The sequence below is a fragment of the Amblyraja radiata genome, chromosome 33, assembly GCF_010909765.2.
Source record: "Amblyraja radiata isolate CabotCenter1 chromosome 33, sAmbRad1.1.pri, whole genome shotgun sequence".
NCBI lineage: Eukaryota > Metazoa > Chordata > Chondrichthyes > Rajiformes > Rajidae > Amblyraja > Amblyraja radiata.
Genome location: NC_045988.1, coordinates 25,902,702 through 25,923,951, shown reverse-complemented (window position 1 = coordinate 25,923,951; position 21,250 = coordinate 25,902,702). Strand labels below are relative to the sequence as shown.

The window sequence follows — 21,250 nt, the reverse complement described above, 5'->3', positions numbered from 1 at the left end:
CAGCATCTGCAGTTCCTTCCTGGCCGAACCCGATTGAAAGATGAGAGGCTGGGCGATAGAGCACTGGGTGTGACAAGGATCAGGCTTCAGTAAGCAAAGTAAAGAGAGGTGGCAACGTTATGGAAATGAAGCGGGTAATCCGAGTGATGGCGAGACGGTATCCTCTAATGTGTCGGAAAGAACTGTAGATGTTGGTTTGCGCCGATTATAGACACAGTAATACTGGAGACAGACATAAAATACTGGACGGGCAGCATCTGGATAAAAGGAATGGGTGACGTTTTGGGGCGAGACTCTGAAGAAGGGTCTCGAACCGAAACGTCACACATTCCTTCTCTCCAGAGATGCTGCCCGTCCCGCTGTGTTACTCCAGCATTTCGTGTCTATCTTCCGTATGCTCTGTGATGGTCATCTCGGAGTCAAGTGGCAACTCTGGTCTGTAGACACGAGGAACTGCAGATGCAGGAATCACGAGTGGACGAGCCTGACCCTTTGAGTTCCTCCATCACTTTGTGTTGAAGTTAGGTCTGGACATTGCTTGGCTCAGTCTCAGGCGCCAGCTAACTAGGAAGGTCGAGTCAAAGTCCAGCACTAACACTCAAGAAATAACGTTTGCGGCCTGATGTTCCCAATATTTAATTGAAATCATTAATAAAGTAAATAAATAGATACCGGTCTAATCAGTATCTACAGGATTGGACAGGCTAGATGCAGGAAGAATGTTCCCGATGTTGGGGGAGTCCAGAACCAGGGTCCCAGTTTTACAGTCTACCGTGGGAACTCTTTAACTCAGTAAAGTAAAGTAAAGTAAAGTAGCCTTTATTGTCATATCAGCGCACAGGCAGCAGTTGATTGTTGCTCCCTTCAGTTTCCCAGGGGGTCGGGACAGGACTGGAGTTGGGAGGGAAAGGTGGGGGAGTCGAGGGAGAGGAGGGGGAGACAGATGGGGGTGTCTTCATTTACTGGCGGCGAGTGTCTGTCACTGAAACAGGCAGGTGAGATTTCACATCCACCTTGTGTGTGCCTCTCTCTCTCCCTCCCTCCCTCTTACACAGGCTGAGAGACTGCCTCTGTGAGTGTACGTCTCTTTCTCCCCCTCTCCCACACAGTAAGACCGAGGTACTGTGCTCAGTCCATCTGTGTCTCCCACATACACAGTAAAACATGTCTCCAAATGAGCCAATTCAACCAAGGGAGGATATTTATAGTGTGTGAAAAAAAAGAGACATCATTTGTGCCACGTGATGATTTTACAGTTCACAATGTTCATTCAAGATTTAACGGGAAAGCTCGGGAGACGGACAAGTCACTCGCACAAATAACAGAAATGCCGAGTACCGTGGGAACTCTTTATCTACCCCCCGTTATATCGTGTGATATCGTGCTAGACCACGACCACTTCACTCTGGTTACATCTTGCGTCAAGTCGCCCCGTGAAAAAGCGCTTTAAGTTAAAAGACTTGCACCCCCACCCCACTTCACTCCACCCGGTCGCTATGCTCCCTCGGGCTTGGTCTCTCGCAATTTCTCACTCCCAACTCTCACCCAATGTTGGCAGCCCTGTCATGCGTCAGACTGGCGGGCTTCTTCACGGAATCACTCACGTGACTCCGACGCAAAATCTAGGAAGTTTGGTGGTGACAATTTGTCGAGAACTTCATAAGAGCTTTGTTCTACTTGGATTAGACGGATCCCCAGATTCACAAAGATCTGCCTGAAATTTGGAAAGTACTGATCAAAGCTCCGGACTGTAAGTTATAGCCTCTATTTACCTTGGAGGTCTGCAATTGATATGACCTTGTGTACACTCATCCTTTCAGCAAATGCAGACTATTTTCCCCCCCTAATGGGGCTTTTTCACGGGGCGAGTTGACGCAAGATGTCACCAGAGTGAAGTGGTCGTGGTCCAGCACGAGTCTCGCACGATATAACGGGGGGTAGATAAAGAGTTCCCACGGTACTCGGCACTTCTGTTATTTGTGCGAGTGACTTGTCCGTCTCCCGAGCTTTCCCGTTAATCTTGAATGAACATCGTGAACTGTAGTGTTGTTAATCACGTGGCACAAATGATGTTACTTTGTTTTCACACACTATATTGTTTTTTTTCACACACTATATTCCTCCCTTGGTTGAATTGGCTCATTTGGAGACATGCCTATACTAAGTATTTTCGAGTACAGGATGGTGGTTATTTTCATTGACGTGCTGTATGCAGCAGCCCACTATGTGCATCGAGAACGCTTGCGTGAAGGCAGAAGGGTGAGATTAATTAAAAAGAGAATTAAGAGGAAGTCTCACTGGGTGAAGCCCATCTTTCAACGGAGACCTCAATTTGGACAATATGATCAGCTGCTTAATGTGCTGTGCGAAGAGGATAAAAGTGCATTCACAAACTTTGTCAGAATTTCACCCGAGCTCTTTAATGAGCTGAAGAATAATCTGTTTTTTTTTAGACAAATGTTGTTTGGTGTGATGCACCTTCTCTCAATATGTGCAAGAAGTCGTCTTTTTATTTTGTCAAATAGGAATAAAGACTTTGTCTCACATTGACCGTGATGGTTGTCTTATTTTATTATCTACTGAGAGGTGAAACTTTCAAACGTTTAACCAGTCAGTAGACAGACAATAAATAGTAGCAATCGAGCCATAAATGGTATATACATGGTGAAGGGAACAACGCTGTGTGCAAGATAATGTTTAAAATCATGCGAGGAATCGATCGGGTAGATGCACAGTCTCTTGCCCAGAGTAGGCGAATCGAGGACCAGATTACATAGGTTTAAGGTGAAGGGGAAATGATTTAATATGGATCTGATTAAATACTGTCAGTAGTAAACCCGATCAAAAACAACATCAGGACGTCTATTAAACACCAGAGATCCCAGTAAACACCCAGCCGAGACTTATTACAGGTCTAGTGGAAAGACACAAAGCGCTGGAGCAACTCAGCGGGTCAGGCAGCATCGCTAGACAACATGGATAGATGATGTTTCGGGTCGGGACTCTTCTTCAGCGCTGAGTTACTCCCGCATATTGTGTCTTTCCAATGCAGATTAGCGTCTGCGATTCTTTGCTCCTGCATTACGGGGTCTATCTCGATTCCCGATAAAGTCTAAAACCCATCCTCCAGAGTTCTCAGCCCAGGGCGCCCATAAACAAGCCCTTAACTCCACACTGGGGACAGAGGCTGAGAGGTGTACAAAACCATGAAACGAACAGGCAGGGAAATAGACAGAGTCCAGGGTAATATATGTCCTTTGCCCACAGAGGGGATTCGAGGACCAGAGGGCATAGGTTCAAGGTGAGGGGGGAAGATCTAATAGGAATCTGAGTGAGTGGTAACATTTTCGCACAAAGGGTGGTGGGTGTATGGAACAAGCTGCCAGAGGAGGTAGTTGAGGCTGGGTCCATCCCTACATTTAAGAAACATTTAGACAGGTACATGGATAAGACAGGTTGGGAGGGATATGGACCAGACGCAGGCAGATGGGACTAGTTTCGATGGGACATTTTGGCCGGTATGGGCAAGTTGAGCCGAAGGGCCGGTTTCCACACTGTAACTCGATAAAGCCAGTGAGTATACGATCTAAGATAGTCTCAGGGTCTCGAATGAGGTAGGTAGTAGTTCAGGAATGCTCTGTGGTTGGTGTTAGGATGGTTCAGTTACATAAGTGCTCACATGTAGGCACCGTTTTCGCAGTGGAAGCTCAGAGACTGTGCAGCGGGCGATTGTCGTGTTGGCTGGGACTCCTGTTATCCATGCAGGGGATTGACCTCAGTCTGAAGAAGGCTCTCGACCCGAAACGCCACCCGCTCCAAGCAACTGGTGTCTATCTTCAAAGGACTGACCACCGGGCTGGATGTCGGGGCTGGCGTGTTGCGTTTCACAGACCGAACTGTCCAATTAATGGTAACAGATGGGCACTGAGGGAAGTCCCCCCCCCCTCTCTGTTTATCTGCCCTTTCTTTAACGTTTGTGCCTCTATGCAAGTATCTCGCGAGCCATCCCAGACTGCCCATTTCTGCTCCCCCTCATCTTTAATAACTACATTTCCCTAACAATTACTATCTTTGTTAGTTATAGGAGCAAAATTAGGCCATTCGGTCCATTAAGTCCACTCCGCCATTCAATCGCGGCTGATCTATCTCTCCCTCTCAACCACATTCTCTTGCCTTCTCCCCATAACCTCCTGACAGCCGCACTAATCAGGAATGTATCTATCTCTGCCCCTATTCTTCACCCTTTTGACAGTAGTTTTGTTTTATTGGAGACGCGGGAGACAGCGGATGCTGGAATACTGAGCAAAACACGAAATGCTGGAGGAACTCGGTGCATTTGTGTTTAAGAAGGAACTGCAGATGCTGGAAAATCGAAGGTACACAATAATGCTGGAGAAACTCAGCGGGTGCAGCAGCATCTATGGATCGAAGGAAGTAGGCAACGTTTCGGGCCGAAACATTGCCTATTTCCTTCGTTCCATAGATGCTGCTGCACCCACTGAGTTTCTCCAGCATTTGTGTGTGTGGGTGGGAGTTGGGGGGAGGGGGGGGGGAGGAGAGAGATAAGGCAGCCTGAAGAAAGGGTCGCATGTCCATTTCCCTCCGTAGATGCTGCCTGGCCTGCGGAGTTCCTACAGTCTTAGAAACTGCTTTAGACAAAAAGAGACACAAACTGCTGGAGTAAAATAGCTCAGCAAGTGAGGTACCTGAACACTCAAAAATGAAAAAGAATGAAAATGTGATTATTTCACCTCCCTTCAACTATTTTGTGTTTCAGCATGAGAGGGATTATAACATTAGAGACATTCATCTTGTAGTGATGTGTTAATGAAGAATTGCAGACATCAATCTGATAGTAAAAATATATTTATTTAACAATGAGGTAAAACAAGCACTGACAATCAAACTGCTCAGTTACTCACCGTTCGCAGGAGTTCCCACGGTACCCGCAAGAGTATTACGGATATCGCACGGATATCGCACTGGCCACTATGTTCATACAATGTTGCAATGCTCAACCACAAGTGTACAAGTCACCCTTGGAGAAATTCAAACTTTCTTGAATTTTCTCCCGAGTGACCAAGTTACACGACTACCTGCCGTTAGCGCCACGGTGGTCCACGGTGGTCCACGAATGCCGTACTGTTATCGCACGAGGTTCCCACGATGTTAAACTCTGGTTCACTCTTGCGTCAAGTCGCCCCGTGTAAAAGCCACTTAAAACCGTATATCTTGCTCTGTTTCAAAGATTTTACCAATGTTCCCCATTAAGGTGCAATGTGTTCTGTCCGTTGGCAAAGTGTTCCAAGCACTGTGGCAAGAAATTATTTCTAAATTATTTTTTTCATTCTCATGCTGGGGATAGAAATTTGGGGATAGAAATGTATCCAGTGAGTCTTTGAATAAGGAAAAAGTGACTTTTCCCATAATTTCTGCCTTTCATAGATGTCTTCATACGTTTTGCTGTTGAAAAGCAAAATAAATGCACCTTCAATCCAATCAATCAATTTTACTTCGTAGTCACGTGAGTGACTACGTGAAGAAGGGCCGTCCGTCTGCGTGTGCGTCATTACGTCTGAATGCAACGCGCGCGACGTGACACTGTGTTCTCCCAGCCTGTCGGGATGGGCAGGTAAGGAAAGTTGAACTACTTACCTGCGTTCTTTTGGGCTTGAAGCTTTTTGTAGTTTCAGGGCCCAGATGTCGAGGAGACGGTCCACGGGGAAGTCGGCTGCCGAAGACCGCAGCATTCTCAGTAACGGGCGACGGTCTTGTTCCCGACATTAGCGCCGGCAGCTGAACCGGCAGGAGCCTTCGGGCAGGAGGAGGAGCTCCGTGGTGGTCCCGGGGGATGTAATACCACCCGCGTCAAACAAACCCGTTGACTCAGATGAGTCCGGGGAAAAGGGATACCCTCCCTCAACGGAGAGCGTCTGAGGACGATTCTCCCACATGGAGCAACAAAGGAGGGAGCTGTGTCAGCCCGGGCCTCTACAGCAGGCCGTGCCAGCAGCCTCTCACATGGGGCAGCCCAATGTCTTCCCCATTGGAGGGGGAGGTACATATGGAAGAAACCACTCTGAATCAGAGTACAAAAGCAGGGGGGGGGGGGGAACCTTCCCAGGGACAAGCAGAAGAAAGGAAGTAAGTAAGTAACTTTTACTTATATAGCACTGTTTAAGTTAACTCGCATTGACACCAAAGTGCTTTACATGTAATGAATAAATAAGCTCCCATACAAACTAAAGAAAATAAGTACTTCTACAATCATCCAGGTTCCACTGGGTGCTTCCCTGGATTGAGATCTTGCAAATGTATCCTGCTCTGAGTAGAGGAGCATTCACGGTCAGTTTCAGTCTGACCCAAAGCAAGAATCTCGTTTAGGTCCGCTGGAGGGGCCATGTCAGCGCAGGTATCCTCAGGGCTGCCTACAAATCTCACTCTCAGTGGAGGGGAGTGTGAGTGATCAGTAGGTAACTGATCTCGAATTTAAAGTATGAACATACTGAAGCACATGCATATGGCCTCAAGATATCCGCACGCTACAAATGCCGGCAAGGGAACAGCGCTATCATAGAAACATAGAAACATAGAAATAGGTGCAGGAGTAGGCCATTCGGCCCTTCGAGCCTGCACCGCCATTCAATATGATCATGGCTGATCATCCAACTCAGTATCCTGTACCTGCCTTCTCTCCATACCCCCTGATCCCTTTAGCCACAAGGGCCACATCTAACTCCCTCTTAAATATAGCCAACGAACTGGCCTCAACTACCTTCTGCGGGAGAGAATTCCAGAGATTCACCACTCTCTGTGTGAAAAAGGTTTCCTCATCTCGGTCCTAAAAGATTTCCCCCTTATCCTTAAACTGTGACCCCTTGTTCTGGACTTCCCCAACATCGGGAACAATCTTCCTGCATCTAGCCTGTCCAACCCCTTAAGAATTTTGTAAGTTTCTATAAGATCCTCCCTCAATCTTCTAAATTCTAGCGAGTAGGGTCAGGGTGACTTTGGAGAAACCAGCCGCCGAATCCTCTCTTCAGGTAAGACCAGAAGAAGGAAGCAAAAGCTGTCGGACCAATCAAGGTACCAACGACAAGCAAAACTTCATCAGTAGGCGACAACACACCCCACACCTCCATAGGGGGTAAGCGGTTCACTGAAGCCGGTGGTAGCTTGAAAGCTGGGCACGGAAATATGATCAGAGTCGTCTTTCAAGGCAGACTCAGAATTATGGCCAGAATTGTCCTACAAGGCAGGCTCAGTATGATGAGGTTTTCAGACCAAGACCCAAGCAGAGGTCAGGAGAAACATGGAATCCACACTCCCTACCAGTCCTACTCCCAATCAAGGAGAGAAAAGGAACCCGCATCAGGGGCCTTTGGGCTTACCACAAGACCACCGGTAGCCATGGAGGTAGGTGGGTCTGGGTTTACTGAAACAAGGGATTGTGGACCAGTTACATGTTGGTAATTTTACTCTTGTGTTTTTGTTCAAAATGACAATAACATGAATTTCTGATCTGGTTTTAAAAAACAGATAATAACGTGATTATTTTTACTGCACAACATATATAGGTTCCAAGCAGACTTCAAGGCAGGCCCAGTATTATGGGCAGGATTGCCTTTCAGGACAGGTGACAGATGGAGGATGTCACTTCATCCAGATTTAACTCATATGTGCAGCACAGACTTTCAGAACAGCAATTTTTTGTTACGGTCTAACAACTGTTTTATAGGAGCTTCCTATAAAATGGTCACATGGCATGCATCGACCTCAAAGATGCATACTATTTGGTGTCTAAGAACAGGAGATATTTGAAGTTTAACTGGATGGCATGGCTCTGCCAAATGGGTTGACATCAGCTCCTAGACTATTGACTAAACTACGGAAACCAATTCTCAGAACCACATAGTAATGGCATATTTGGAGGACATTTTCATTTTGGAGTCACCAAGAATTGGCAGAAGCATCAGTCAAAGCAAACCAAAACCCTGATTGAAAGAATTGGTTACCTCATCCACCCAGTTAAATCAAAATTGACACCTACAAGGGTAATTGATTACCTAGAATTTACTATCAAAAACAGTAAATATGTTGGTGACTTTGCCTAGGGACAAACAACAATATTTAATTAAGCCTGCAATGACCTGATAGTCAAATACTAGCCATCTATCAGGCAAACAGCGAGTGTAATTGGCAAATAGTAGCTGCTTTCCCAGCAGTACGTCACGGGCCTTTGCATTACCAGAATTTACAGCGAGCAAAGGAACGAACACTCAGATTCCATGCAGGCCAAATTGGCAGACTATGGATTGCCAGCAGAGGCCTTTGTTGAAAACTATGGTGGATAACGAACGTGAGACAGCTCAAGGGAAATGTTGCTCGAAAGCCATCGGGGGTTCTTCAGACCTATGCAAGCGGCTAAGGATGGGGAGCCACCAACACAGTCTAGAGCTGTGGGGGCAGATGGAATGAGCAGGAGTCTGTAATTCCCCAACACATGGAATCAATTACCCAGAATTGTTGGGGGCACAATATGGACTCCAGGTTTTCTGTAGCAATATGCAACAGCTTGTTCAAATTCAGATTGATAACACCACTGCGATGGCATATATCCATTAACAAGGGTGGTGGAAAATCTGTATCTTACGACAGATTGTCGAACCTCATTTGGCACTGGTGTATCGAGAGGAATATTTGGGTAACAGCAGTCTATCTACGAGGTAGATATAACACGGTGATAGATGCTGGATCACGAATGTTTAATAACAACACAGAATGGATGTTGAATCAGACAGTATTTAACAAAATAACTACACGATTTGGCATACCAGATATTGATCTGTTTGCATCTAGACTAAACCATCAGTTCCCCAGATATGTGTCCTGCGAGCTGGATCCAGGAGCAAAGGCAGTGGATGCTTTCTCCCTCAATTGGGGAGGAATGTTTATGTATGCTTTCTGCCAATTTGTCTCACAAACCGATGCTTGACCAAAATCAAGCAAGACTAAGCCACAGGCATATTGGTAGTGCCAGATTGGCCTACTCAAGCCTAGTGAACCCAGTTACAGGGAGTAATCATCCACTACATGAACGTATTAACTTGTTGGTCTGCAGATTCTGAGGAGGCCATTTCAAGGCATAGGACTGTCCGAACAAATACAACACAGTTCGGATAACGGATGTCTTGGAGTTCCTATCAACTCTGTACTATAACTATAAACAAAGTTATTGTGAAAGCTATAGTGCCAGAGGCACACTCTCCTCCTATCTGATGCTGGAAGCAGGGCACGGGTCGATAGGAACGCACCCCTTTACAACAAAATTCATGAAGGGAATTAACAATTTAATACCTCCAAGGCCAAGGTACACGGACACATGGGATGTGAGCGTGGTACTAACCCTACTTTGACAGTGGGGACCGCCTATGACTAACCCTGAAGGTGGTATGCTGACAAAGAGTCCAGACATTGCAAAAGCTACGGTTGGACTACATGACCACCAATATGAACAACATAACATTCGTAATCAGGAACCTGATAAAACAGAGCAGGCCAGGAATGCCAGGGATGGAGATCCAGTTCTTGGCATATCCAGAGGTCCAACGGTTGTGTGTGTGGTAACATACTAACACCACTATCTGAGAGTTACGGAGAACCTCAGAGGCTCAGAACAATCGGTCCTCATCAGCCATAAAAAACCACACCAGTAGGTGTCAACTCAAACCATCTCCAGATGGTCAAAGGAGGTAATGGCGGTAGCAGGAGTGAACATTTATATGGTTAAATCTCACTCCACCAGGGCTGCAACTACGTCGGCAGCAAGAGCTATGGACGTGCCCCTTGACGAAATCCTAGTGGCTGCAGGATGGACGAATGAAATAACGGTCCACCGGTTTTATAACAAATACCATAACCGGACTGGGGGTGTTTGCACGTACCATTTTAAGTTCTGTCCCTTAGTTTCCCCCCAAGGTTGGGAGGGGTAACTATTTTTTAAAACTTTTCTTTCATTTAAAGCATCAGTGTCTTTACTTAACTACGTAATGTCTGAATGCTTTAATGATTACACGCATCCATGGTCAATCCATTCAGTGTGTGACGCCTGGATTCGTAACCGGCGTAAAATCACAGCTTTGAAATCTTCACGTAGTCACTCACGTGACTCCGAAGTAAAATTGTAAGATTAAACGAGAACTTACCAGTTTGAAGTTTGATCTTGATTTTATGAGGAGTTACGATGAGCGATTACGTGCCCACCGCTCCCACCCTCATACTATCAAGGTCATATGGAAGTTCTAGTTTCTTCACAATCTTACTATTCTCAGGTCTTCTTTTTATCTGTGATTTAACACCGCTGCTTTGAAGGTTGATGCGCACGCAGACGGAGGCCCTTCTTCACGTAATCGCTCATCGTAACTCCTCATAAAATCAAGATCAAACTTCAAACTGGTAAGTTCTCGTTTAATCTTACTATTAACCTTTATTGTCATCTTGCAAAGCAACAGTTGTACAGTGCAAAATGAGAAGACGTTTCCCAGGGAATACCGGAGCATCGCACATGAAACTTAAAACATTTCACATATAATAACAGTAAAAACAATCCAGTCCCTGATGAGACAGTATAAATAGTTAAAAGCAGGTAAAACAGCAACATTAAAAACAATCATTAAAATGTCCAGGGCAGCTGATTTGAGTGGCCAGTGCCAGAGTTATTAAAATGTCAGTGCAAAGCCGCAGAATCTGGTGACTGTGAGTACAGAGTGACTGTTTAGCAGCTTATTGTTATTCATGGAACATTGGAAATAGAACAGTGCAGCTTCAGGCCCTTCAGCCCACAATGACTATGCCGAACATGATTACATTTCAGTAAGGCCTTCGACAAGGTTCCGCATGGTAGGCTGCTCTGGAACATTCAATTGCATGTGATCCAAGGAGAGAAAGCTGAATGGATAGAAAATTGGCTTCATGGAAGGAAGCCGAGGATGATGGTGGGAGGTTGCTTCTTGGACTGGAGGCCTGTGACTAGTGGTGTGCCTCAGGGTTCGGTGCTGGGCCCATTACTGTTTGTCATCTACATCAATGATTTGGATGAGAACATACAGGGCAAGATTAGCAAGTTTGCTGATGATACGAAAGTGGGTGGTTTTGCAGATAGTGAAGATGGTTGTGAAAGATTGCAGCAGGACCTGGATCGATTGGCCAGGTGGGGTAAGGAATGGTTGATGGAATTTAATACAGAGACATTTTAGGTGTTGCATTTCTAACATGGGCAGGACCTACACAATTTATGGTAGGGCTCTGGGGAGTGTTGTAGAGCAGAGGGATCTAGGAGTGCAGGTGCATGGTTCCGTGAGTAGGTGAATCGAGAACCAGAGGACATAGGTTCAAGGTGAAGGGGGAAAAGATTTAATAGGAATCTGAGGGGTAACTTTTTCACATAAAGGCTGGTGGATGTATGGAACAAGCTGCCAGAGGAGGTGGTTGAGGCTGGGACTATCCCAACGTTTAAGAAACAGTTAGACAGGTATATGGATAGGACAGGTTTGGAGGGTTATGGACAAAAATGCGGGCAGATGGGACTAGTGTAGCTGGGACATGTTGGCCGGTGTGGGCAAGTTGGGTCGAAGGGCCTGTTTCCACGCTGTATCACTGTCACATCATGCTATGACTCTCTGACTATGACTATGACCCTCTAATCCAGGCAGCATTAGGCTAAATTTCATCTGGTAAATATCATCAACCAAGCATTTACGCTAATACTCTATCGACCCTATTTTTATTCCATGTTTTCGTCAGGCCCTGCACGATTCTATCACATTCTATTAGCCTACCAACCTGCACATCTTTGGGGCCTAGGAGGAATCCGGGGCATCCAGAGGAAACCCATGCGGTCACGGGGAGAACATGCTCTTCGTCTGCAGTGCCCGAGCTCAGGATCGAACCTGGGTCTCTGGCGCTGTGAGGCAGCGGCTCTACCAGCTGCGCTACTGTGCTGCTCCGATTCAGATTCGGATTAGTTTATTGCCATTTACGCCAGAGTTCAATTAAATTCTTCATTGAAATTGTAAATTGTATAAAAATCTAAAATTTCTGGATTGATATTTTTAGAATAATTTCTGAAGTTGTCAATACTAAATTGGATCCCGATTCAAAATTAATAATACTTGGAATATCAGAACAAAGTCTAACACTCGCAACAAGCCAAAGAAACTTTCTTGACTACAGTATAATAACTGGGAAAAAATTAATATTAAAATTTTGGAAAGGCCCTATAACCCCCACAATTAAAATGTGGATTATGGAAATGTCGGAGACCCTACATCTGGAAAGAATCAGACTTGTCTTAATGGACAAACAAGAACTTTTTGTTAGAATATGGTCTCCATTCATTGACTATTTGAAGGGGTAGATCGGTTCAGCACAGGAACCTAACTGAAGCTTGAACTCAGGATTAGATGAAAAGTTATACTTTATAATCCACGAACCTATCTCCAATGATGTATTATTAGTAAATCATTCCATTCTTTTTTTATCTTCTACATTTGTGGGTTTTTTTTCTCTTTCTTACTCCCTATCTATATAAAAAAAAACTAGAAGCAGAATCAATCCACAATTGATAATATTAATAATGTACGACTGATAATCATGAAATGTTTTTACCATAATATGTGTTTGCTTCTAATAAAAATATTATTAAAATTTTTTTTTTTTTAATTCCTTATTGCCTGGTGCAGGGATGTGGAACTAGCTGGGTTTGGCATCTGGGTCTGCATGGATGTTGGGCTGAAGGGCCTTTTTCTATGCACTAGTTCTGATTCTAGCTAGATTTTGCAGGGGTCATTTAGCGTTTAACCAAGCATTCAGTGTGCTGTCATTAACACAATTCTTTCAGAGTTAGTGGCTTGCTTTTGAGAAGAGTCTCCTGAGATACAGGGAGCAGTCAGATGGAGAGCGTTTCTCTGCACCTGGGCAGGAAATTGTTCCTGGAACTAATGTTCCCGTAGCATTCCACAGGAATCCTCTCTCTCAGTGGTGCGGGGAAACCAGTGAAATGGTGTCTTTGGACTTTCGGAAGGCTGTTTGATAAAGCGCTTCATAACAGATTGATAAAACTACACTTTACGTGCATGGTATCAAAGACAATATACTAGAGGGGACTGACAGACAACACAACGCAACATGCTGGAGTAACTCAACGGGTCAGGCAGCATCTCTGGAGGACATTGACGGGTGACGTTTCAGGTCGGGACTCTTTTTCTAATATTATGGGGCGGGGAGGAGGGTGGAGAAGAAAGCTGGAGATGGAGGACAAAGCATGGCAGGGTGGGGTCGGGATAGAGGGGAGAAACAGGAGACTGGTTAACTGACTGAAAATAGAATGTAAAGCTAAAGGGATGTAGAATATAGAATTCAGATTTGGAGACGGTGATTGGGGGGGGTGAGTGCTGGGGTCCTTAGCAGCACACAATTTGTGTCAGATGATAGGGTCGTACAGGGCGGCACGGTGGCGCAGCGGTAGAGTTGCTGCCTTACAGCGCCTGAGACCCGGGTTCGATCCTGACTACGGGTGCTGTCTGTACGGAGTTTGTACGTTCTCCCCGTGACCCGCGTGGGTTTTCTCAGGGTGCTCCAGTTTCCTCCCACAATCCAAAGGCGCCCAGGTTTGTAGGTTAATTGGCTTCCGTAAATGGTGCATTGTTCCCTGTGTGTTGGATAGTGCCAGTGTACGCGGTGATCGTGGTCGGTGCGAACTCGGTGGGGTTGTTTCCGCGCAGCATCTCTAAAGTCTAAAGATTAGACGAGGAGTTCAAATGAGTTCAAATCTTGGTATGATTTGGCGAGGACAGAAACTTGGGTTGTGGGGTGAATGTAGAGAAGCTCCGCAGGGTCGTGAAGTAAGTGGGTGACGATGTGACAAGTACAATGCGCTGTGCGATGCGCGAGGTCGAAACAAAAGTTTTTTTTAAATAGTGAAAGATTAATAAGCATTTTGTTTTGTTCCAAGGGACATGGACATTCCACACGGATCATTGAAAGTTAATGAGCAGATAGAGTAAGCAGTTAGGAAGGAACAAGTGCTTTTATTCGCAGGGTAATGAGTACAAGAGTAGACGTTATGCCACGATTATATTGTTCAGTTTCGAGATACAGCATCGAAACAGTCCCTTAGGCCCACCGAGTCCAAATCGACCATCGAACACCAATTCACACTAGATTCATGTTATCCCACTTTCACATCCACCTCCTACACACTGGGGGCAATTTACAGAAGCCAAATAACCTACTTAATGCGAAGATACACACAAAAAGCTGGAGTAACTCAGCGGGACAGGCAGCATCTCTGGAGCAGCAATTTTGAAGAAGGGTCTCGACCTGAAACGTCACCCACTCCTTCTCTCCAGAGATGCTGCCTGTCTCGCTGAGTTACTCCAGCTATTTGTGTCTATCTTGGGTTTAAACCAGCATCAGCAGTTCCTTCCGACACAACCTACTAACCCACATGCCTTTGGGATGTGAGAAGAAACCGGAGCACACGGAGAAAACCCACACGTTCACAGGGAGAACGTACAAACTATGTACAGACAGCACCCGTAGTCGGGATCAAACCGGGTCTCTGGCGCTGTAAGGCGCAACTCTACTGCTGCGCCGCCATGCAGCCAATATAGGTGCAGTGTAAGATCTAGTGTTGCCAACTTTCTTACTCCAAAATAAGGGACAAAATGTCAAAATAAGGGTCAAATCCCCGACGGCAATAAGTTGAACGACTCAGCCGTGGCTGGGTGAATGATGAGTTGGTCCGGGTGCTGGATTTCATACAAAGCCCAGCCGGCAGGCCAGCTGAGGAGTTTTGGCCCGCACGATGTCGCGTGCAAAGTCCAGCACCCCATCCAACTCATGAACCGATGATGGTGTCGGCAGTAAGCGAAGGTCTGAAGGCCGGACAGCTGGCCGAGCTGCCGACTGACGGGGCCACAGGCGAGGCGCTGCTGCTGCACTCCATGGGCTGCACTACGTCGGGACCGGTGAGGCAGGGTCGGGCGCTTTGACCACTTTGACCCAACTTGCCCACACTGGCCAACATGTCCCAGCTACATTAGTCCCACCTACCTGCCTTAGGTCCAAATCCCTCCAAACTTATCCTGTGCATGTACCTGTCCAAGGGTGATATCCCTTCTTTTGTTTGAGGGGTGTCCCCACTGCTCAGTGCCCCTCAATGCCCCCTAGAGGTCAGACCCCTCAACTGCACTGTTGTTGCCCTAGCCCCACCCCCCCTGCTCCTTCACATACCCAGTCTCTCCTTCGACTAGTTGGCGGCAGCAATACAAACCTGCCATTGTAAGGAACTCGTGATTCCAGGACAATTTTAACTGAAGCTGCTGAGATTAAAGAGCTGTTATGAGAATTATGTCGGGTGTTTTCGAGACACATTCGAGATACATGAATGGTTCCAGCCAACAAATCATTGATGGGTCTCACATCAAGAAGGGTCTCGACCCGGAACGTCACCCATTACTTTGCACCAGTGATGCTGCCTGTCCTGCTGAGTTACTCCTGCACTTTGTGCCTATCTTCAGCGTAAACCAGCATCGGCAGGTTCTTCCTACACATTGATGGGAATGTTTAGTTTAGCTCAGAGACTGCGTAGAGACTATGGCCATTGAGTCTGCGACGACCATCCCTCACCCGTACAGTAGTATAGTCCAACATAATTGGGGCAATTCACGGCAGCAAATTAACCTACAAACCTGTACGTCTTTAAATTGTGGGAGGACACCCATGAACATCCGGAGAAATCCCACATGGTCACAGGGAGAACGTACAAACTCCGTACAGACTGCACCAGTAGTCAGGATTGAACCTGGTCTCTGGCGCTGTAATGCAGCAACTCTACCGCTGCGCCACTGTGTCACACTAAAAGCTATGAGCTCTTTGATCAATACATTTACAATCATTGTAGAAACTGTCAGAGTTTGGAAAGGAAAGCGTTCTGATTCACTTGATGAAGCCACAGAGGAGTAGATGAGGGAACTGCTGATTTTACATGGATGGACTTCCGAAGGGCATTTCATAAGGATAGATGTCATCAAGATCAAAGGGCAAGAATAAACATTTAGCTCAGTCTTATTAACAGCAGTGGTTTAGTTTTTAAACTGGAGAGAAGTCAACAGTGACGCGCCCCAGAGGTCAGCGTTGCTTTCAGTAAATATTAACACCTTGAACAGGTGTACATATTTACTTTAGTTTGGAGAAACAGCGCAGAAACAGGCCCTTCGGCCCACCAAGTCCGAACCAACCAGCGATCCCTGCACACTAATACTATCCCACACACACTGGGGACAATTTTACATTTATACCAAGCCAATTAATCTACAAACCTGTATAACTCTGGAGTGTGGGAGGAAACCGAAGATCTCGGATAAAATCGCACGCATATCACGGGGAGAACGTACTAACTCTGAACAGACAGCACCCTTAGTTGGGATTGAACCTAGGTCTCTGGCGCTGTAATGCAGCAACTCTACCACTGAGCCTCTAAGTCCAGATGATGTAAAAAGCGATTGCACAATGGACAGTGAGGGAAATGATAGTGGACTTCAGAAGGTATATGGACAGGCTAGTGGAATGAGCAGATGGGCGGCAGAAGCTTTGTAATGATCTGATGGGCGCGGTGTCACATTTTGGTAGTCAAACGTGTGAAGGTGCTAAAAACTGTGCAGTTTTATAACGGATACAGCAATAAAGGGAACTGTGTTGATGTGTGCATAGTTTATGAAAAGTGGCATGGCAGGATGAAAAAGTAATTGAAAACACATGCAAAACCCAGGTTGTTTTTATCAAGAGGCTTATGGAAGAGCTAGGAAGCCATGCCGAACAATGATTAAATACTGCTTTTGGTCACAACGAGAATAATTGAGCTATTGTTCCCAAACTTTCAGGCAGGGGTGAAAGTTTGGAGACGAGATGCAGACGAGATTCACCAAAATAATTCCAAGGGTTTTGGATAGGCACATGGAAATGCAGGTTATGGAGGGATATGGTTCAGCTGCATGCAGTGGGGATTAGTTTAACTTGGCATTGTGTTCTGCACGGATATTGTGGGCCGAAGCTGTGTTGTACTGTTCTGTGCTCACGGGCTTTAGATTTATGGATAGACTGGAGAAACAGGGTGCTTGGTTTTCTGGAGAAGGTAGACAAAAGTGCTGGAGAAACTCAGCGGGTGCAGAGATCAAAGAGCTCATAGCTTTTAGTGTGACACAGTGGCGCAGCGGTAGAGGCATCTATGCAGCGAAGGAAATAGGCAACGTTTCGGGCCGAAACCCTTCTTCAGACTGATCTTTCGGAGGGAGGAGGAGAAAAACCTCTTCAAAGTAGGCCTACCTTGAGGAGATTTCGCAGTGGAGTAGATAAAGTGTTTAAGAAGGAACTGCAGATGCAGGAAAATCGAAGGTATGGTGCCCACCGAGTCCACGCTGACTCACACCAGTTCATAGAAACATGGAAAATAGGTGCAGGAGTAGGCCATTGGGCCCTTCGAGCCTGCACCGCCATTCAATATGATCATTGCTGATCATTCAACTCAGTATCCTGTACCTGCCTTCTCTCCATACCCCCTGATCCCTTTAGCCACAAGGCCACATCTAACTCCCTCTTAAATATAGCCAATGAACTGGCCTCAACTACCTTCTGTGGCAGAGAATTCCACAGATTCACCACTCTCTGTGTGAAAAATGTTTTTCTCATCTCGGTCCTAAAATACTTCCCCCTTATCCTTAAACTGTGACCCCTTGTTCTGGACTTCCCTGACATCGGGAACAATCTTCCTGCATCTAGCCTGTCCAACCCCTTAAGAATTTTGTAAGTTTCTATAAGATCCCCCCTCAATCTTCTAAATTCCAGCGAGTACAAGCCGAGCCTATCCAGTCTTTCTTCATGTGAAAGTCCTGCCATCCCAGGAATCAGCCTGGTGAACCTTCTCTATGTCTTTCCTCAGATTAGGAGACCAAAACTGTACACAATACTCCAGGTGTGGTCTCACCAAGGCCCTGTGCAACTGCAGTAGAACCTCCCTGCTCCTATACTCAAATCCTTTTGCTATGAATGCTAACATACCATTCACTTTCTTCACTGCCTGCTGCACCTGCATGCCTACTTTCAATGACTGGTGTACCATGACACCCAGGTCTCGTTGCATCTCCTCTTTGCCTAATCGGCCACCATTCAGATAAATAGTCTACTTTCCTGTTCTTGCCACCAAAGTGGATAACCTCACATTTATCCACATTATACTGCACACTAGTTCACACTAGTTCTATGCTATCCCACTTTCTCATTCACTTCAGGAGCAATGTCACAGAGAGACAATTAACCTACAAAACCGCACGCCCTTGGCGTGTGGAAGGAAACTGGAGCACCCGGAGGAAATCCACGCGGTCACCAGGGGAACATACAAACTCCACACCGATAGCACCTGCGATGATGATGGAATCCCTGCCTCTAGGTGCCGTGAGTGCCTCTGGTACCAGCTGCACCATTGTGCTGCCCTGGAATGAAGAAATGTGAAGGGAACAGATGTTTAAAAACATGAAGAAAACAGACAGAATAGATAAAGAAAAACTGTTCCTACTGGTCCAGGGGACAAGAACCAGGCATCAGAAGGAGGTGGTTGGCAGGAGAACAGGTGACACAAGATGCCAAAGACATACAGGTTTGTAGGTTAATTGGCTGAGTTAAAAATTGTAAATTGTACCTAGTGTGTAGGATAGTGCTAGTGTACGGGGATCGCTGGTCGGTGTGGACTAGTGGGCCGAAGGGCCTGTTTCATGTTGTATGTTCAAGTCTTATAAAACCCTGGTTTACACAGAGAGTGGTTGTTGTCTGGGATGCACTGCAAGGAACAGTAATGGAGGTGGATTCAAGTGTAGCGTACAAGAAGGAACTGGAGAAATATATGAGCGGAAAGAATCTGAAGAAGGGTCTCGACCTGAATCGTCACCATTCCTTCTATCCAAAGAGGTCTGGACTCCTCTTGTACAGAGCACACAGACGCAGCCAGTGGAATGGCTTCCCTCTGTGCTATAGCCATCTGCATTTCTGTGCTTTTCTTGAACAAGAAGATGGACGAGACCCTTCTTCATATATATAGTGCCCTCCATAATGTTTGGGACAAAGACCCATCATTTATTTATTGATCTGTCGTTTTCACACCTTTAAGCGGCCTTTTCACGGGGCGAGTTGACGCAAGATGTCACCAGAGTGAAGAGGTCGTGGTCCAGCACGAGTCTCGCACGATATAACGGCAGTAGATAAAGAGTTCCCACGGTACTCGGCATTTCTGCTATTTGTGCGAGTGACTTGTCCGTTTCCCGAGCATTCCCGTTTTATCTTGAATGAACATCGTGAACTACACGTGACACAAATGATGTAACTTTTTTTTTCACACACTATATATATCCTCCCTTGGTTGAATTGGCTCATTTGGAGACATATTTTACTGTGTATGTGGGAGACACAGATGGACTGAGCACAGTACCTCGGTCTTACTGTGTGTGGGAGAGGGGGAGAAAGAGACGTACACTCACAGAGGCAGAGTCTCTCAGCCTGTGTAAGAGGGAGGGAGAGAGAGAGAGAGGCACACACAAGGTGGATGTGAAATCTCACCTGCCTGTTTCAGTGACAGACACCCGCCGTCAGTAAATGAAGACACCCCCATCTGTCTCCCCCTCCTCTCCCTCGACTCCCCCACCTTTCTCTCCCAACTCCAGTCCCGTCCCGACCCCCTGGGAAACTGAATAGAGCAACAGCCAACTGCTGCCTGTGCGCTGATATGACAATAAAGGCTACTTTACTTTACTGAGTTAAAGAGTTCCCACGGTAGACTGTAAAACTGGGACCCTGGTTCTGGACTCCCCCAACACCGGAACCCTTCTTCAGACAGCCTAATCGGAATTGAGTCTGAAGATGTGTCTCGTCCCGAAACATCAGCTTTTTTTCTCCAGAGATGCTGCTTGACTCGCTGAGCTACTCCAGCTTTTTGTGTCTGTCTTCGGTTTAAACCAGCATGTACAGTTCACTCCTTACACGGGTCTCTCTACAACATTGATTGGTAGCGTTCCGGACCCCTGGACCCGAGGACTCCGACCTGTATCTCTCAAAGAAGTACATGTGAAAAATTTCTCACGGACCATAAAAATGCGTAACCTTTCAGTAAAGTCCCTTTTAAAGTCCCTTTTAAAGATTATAGTTATTTTCTTGAATCTCATTAACATAACTCATGAATAAGTTGATGTCCATATGCGGATGCAAATCTTTATTTTTATTTATTTTTTAAATTCAATCCCACATAAGATAATTTTTACTCACCTTCTGTCACCTCTGTCCAGCTTCCGGGTTCACCGTTCGCAGGAGTTCCCACGGTACCCGCAAGAGTTATTACGGATATCGCACTGGCCACTACGTTCATATAATGTTGCAATACTCAACCACAAGTGTACAAGTCAATCTTGGAGAAATTCAAACTTTCTTGAATTATCTCCCGAGTGACCAAGTTACACGATGACCTGCCGTTAGCGCTACGGTGGTCCACGGTGGTCCACGAATGCCGCACTGTTATCGCACGAGGTTCCCACGATGTTAAACTCCGGTTAACTCTTGCGTCAAGTCGCCCCGTGAAAAGGCCGCTTTACCCCATCTTATCTCTAGACTCCCTCTCCCCTGACTCAGCCTGAAGAAGGGTCTCGACCTGAAACGTCACCCATTCCTTCTCTCCAGAGATACTGCCTGCCCCGCTGAGTTACTCCAGCTTTTTGTGTCTATCTTCAGTTTAAACCAGCTCCTGCAGTTCCTTCCTACAGTTTTCTAACAAGATCCTTATCCTTTCCCAGGGGGAGGCAGCCACGATGAAGCAGTGACGAAAGATCCACGTGATTCCTGCGAGCAGCTTGCTGAGCGACAACCATGAATTGGAAATCAGGTGAGCAGAGATGAGCACATGCCACCGGGTGCCACCGCGATCGGTCTTTGCTCCCCCACGATTCACAATCCCTGTCAACGTCCAGGAGAATAAGTGTGATATTTTCAAGTTTACTGATGACAGGAAAGCAAGTGGAATATGAGGATATCGAGCAGCTTCAGGCCTGCTGAGTCTTAGAAATAACCATTAACTCTCAATCCCATTCTCCCACCTTCTCCCTATAAACCTTGGCACCCTTACTAATCAAGAATCTTGCAATCTCCACCATTAAAA

At 46.1% G+C, this 21,250-nt stretch overlaps 1 protein-coding gene across 3 annotated transcripts in view; it reads left to right on the top strand.

The window, feature by feature from the left end:
* LOC116991359 (CMP-N-acetylneuraminate-beta-galactosamide-alpha-2,3-sialyltransferase 4-like) overlaps window positions 1-21,250 on the top strand; it is a 161,456-nt gene that overhangs the window by 84,262 nt on the left and 55,944 nt on the right. For all 3 annotated transcript variants that reach the window (XR_004416769.1, XM_033049938.1, XM_033049939.1), the window contains exon 3: window positions 20,889-20,977. Coding sequence is in view for 2 of the 3 variants with exons in the window: in XM_033049938.1 (XP_032905829.1) it covers window positions 20,962-20,977 (16 nt within the window). In the remaining variant the exon portion in view is untranslated. The remainder of the gene's footprint in view (window positions 1-20,888; window positions 20,978-21,250) is intronic.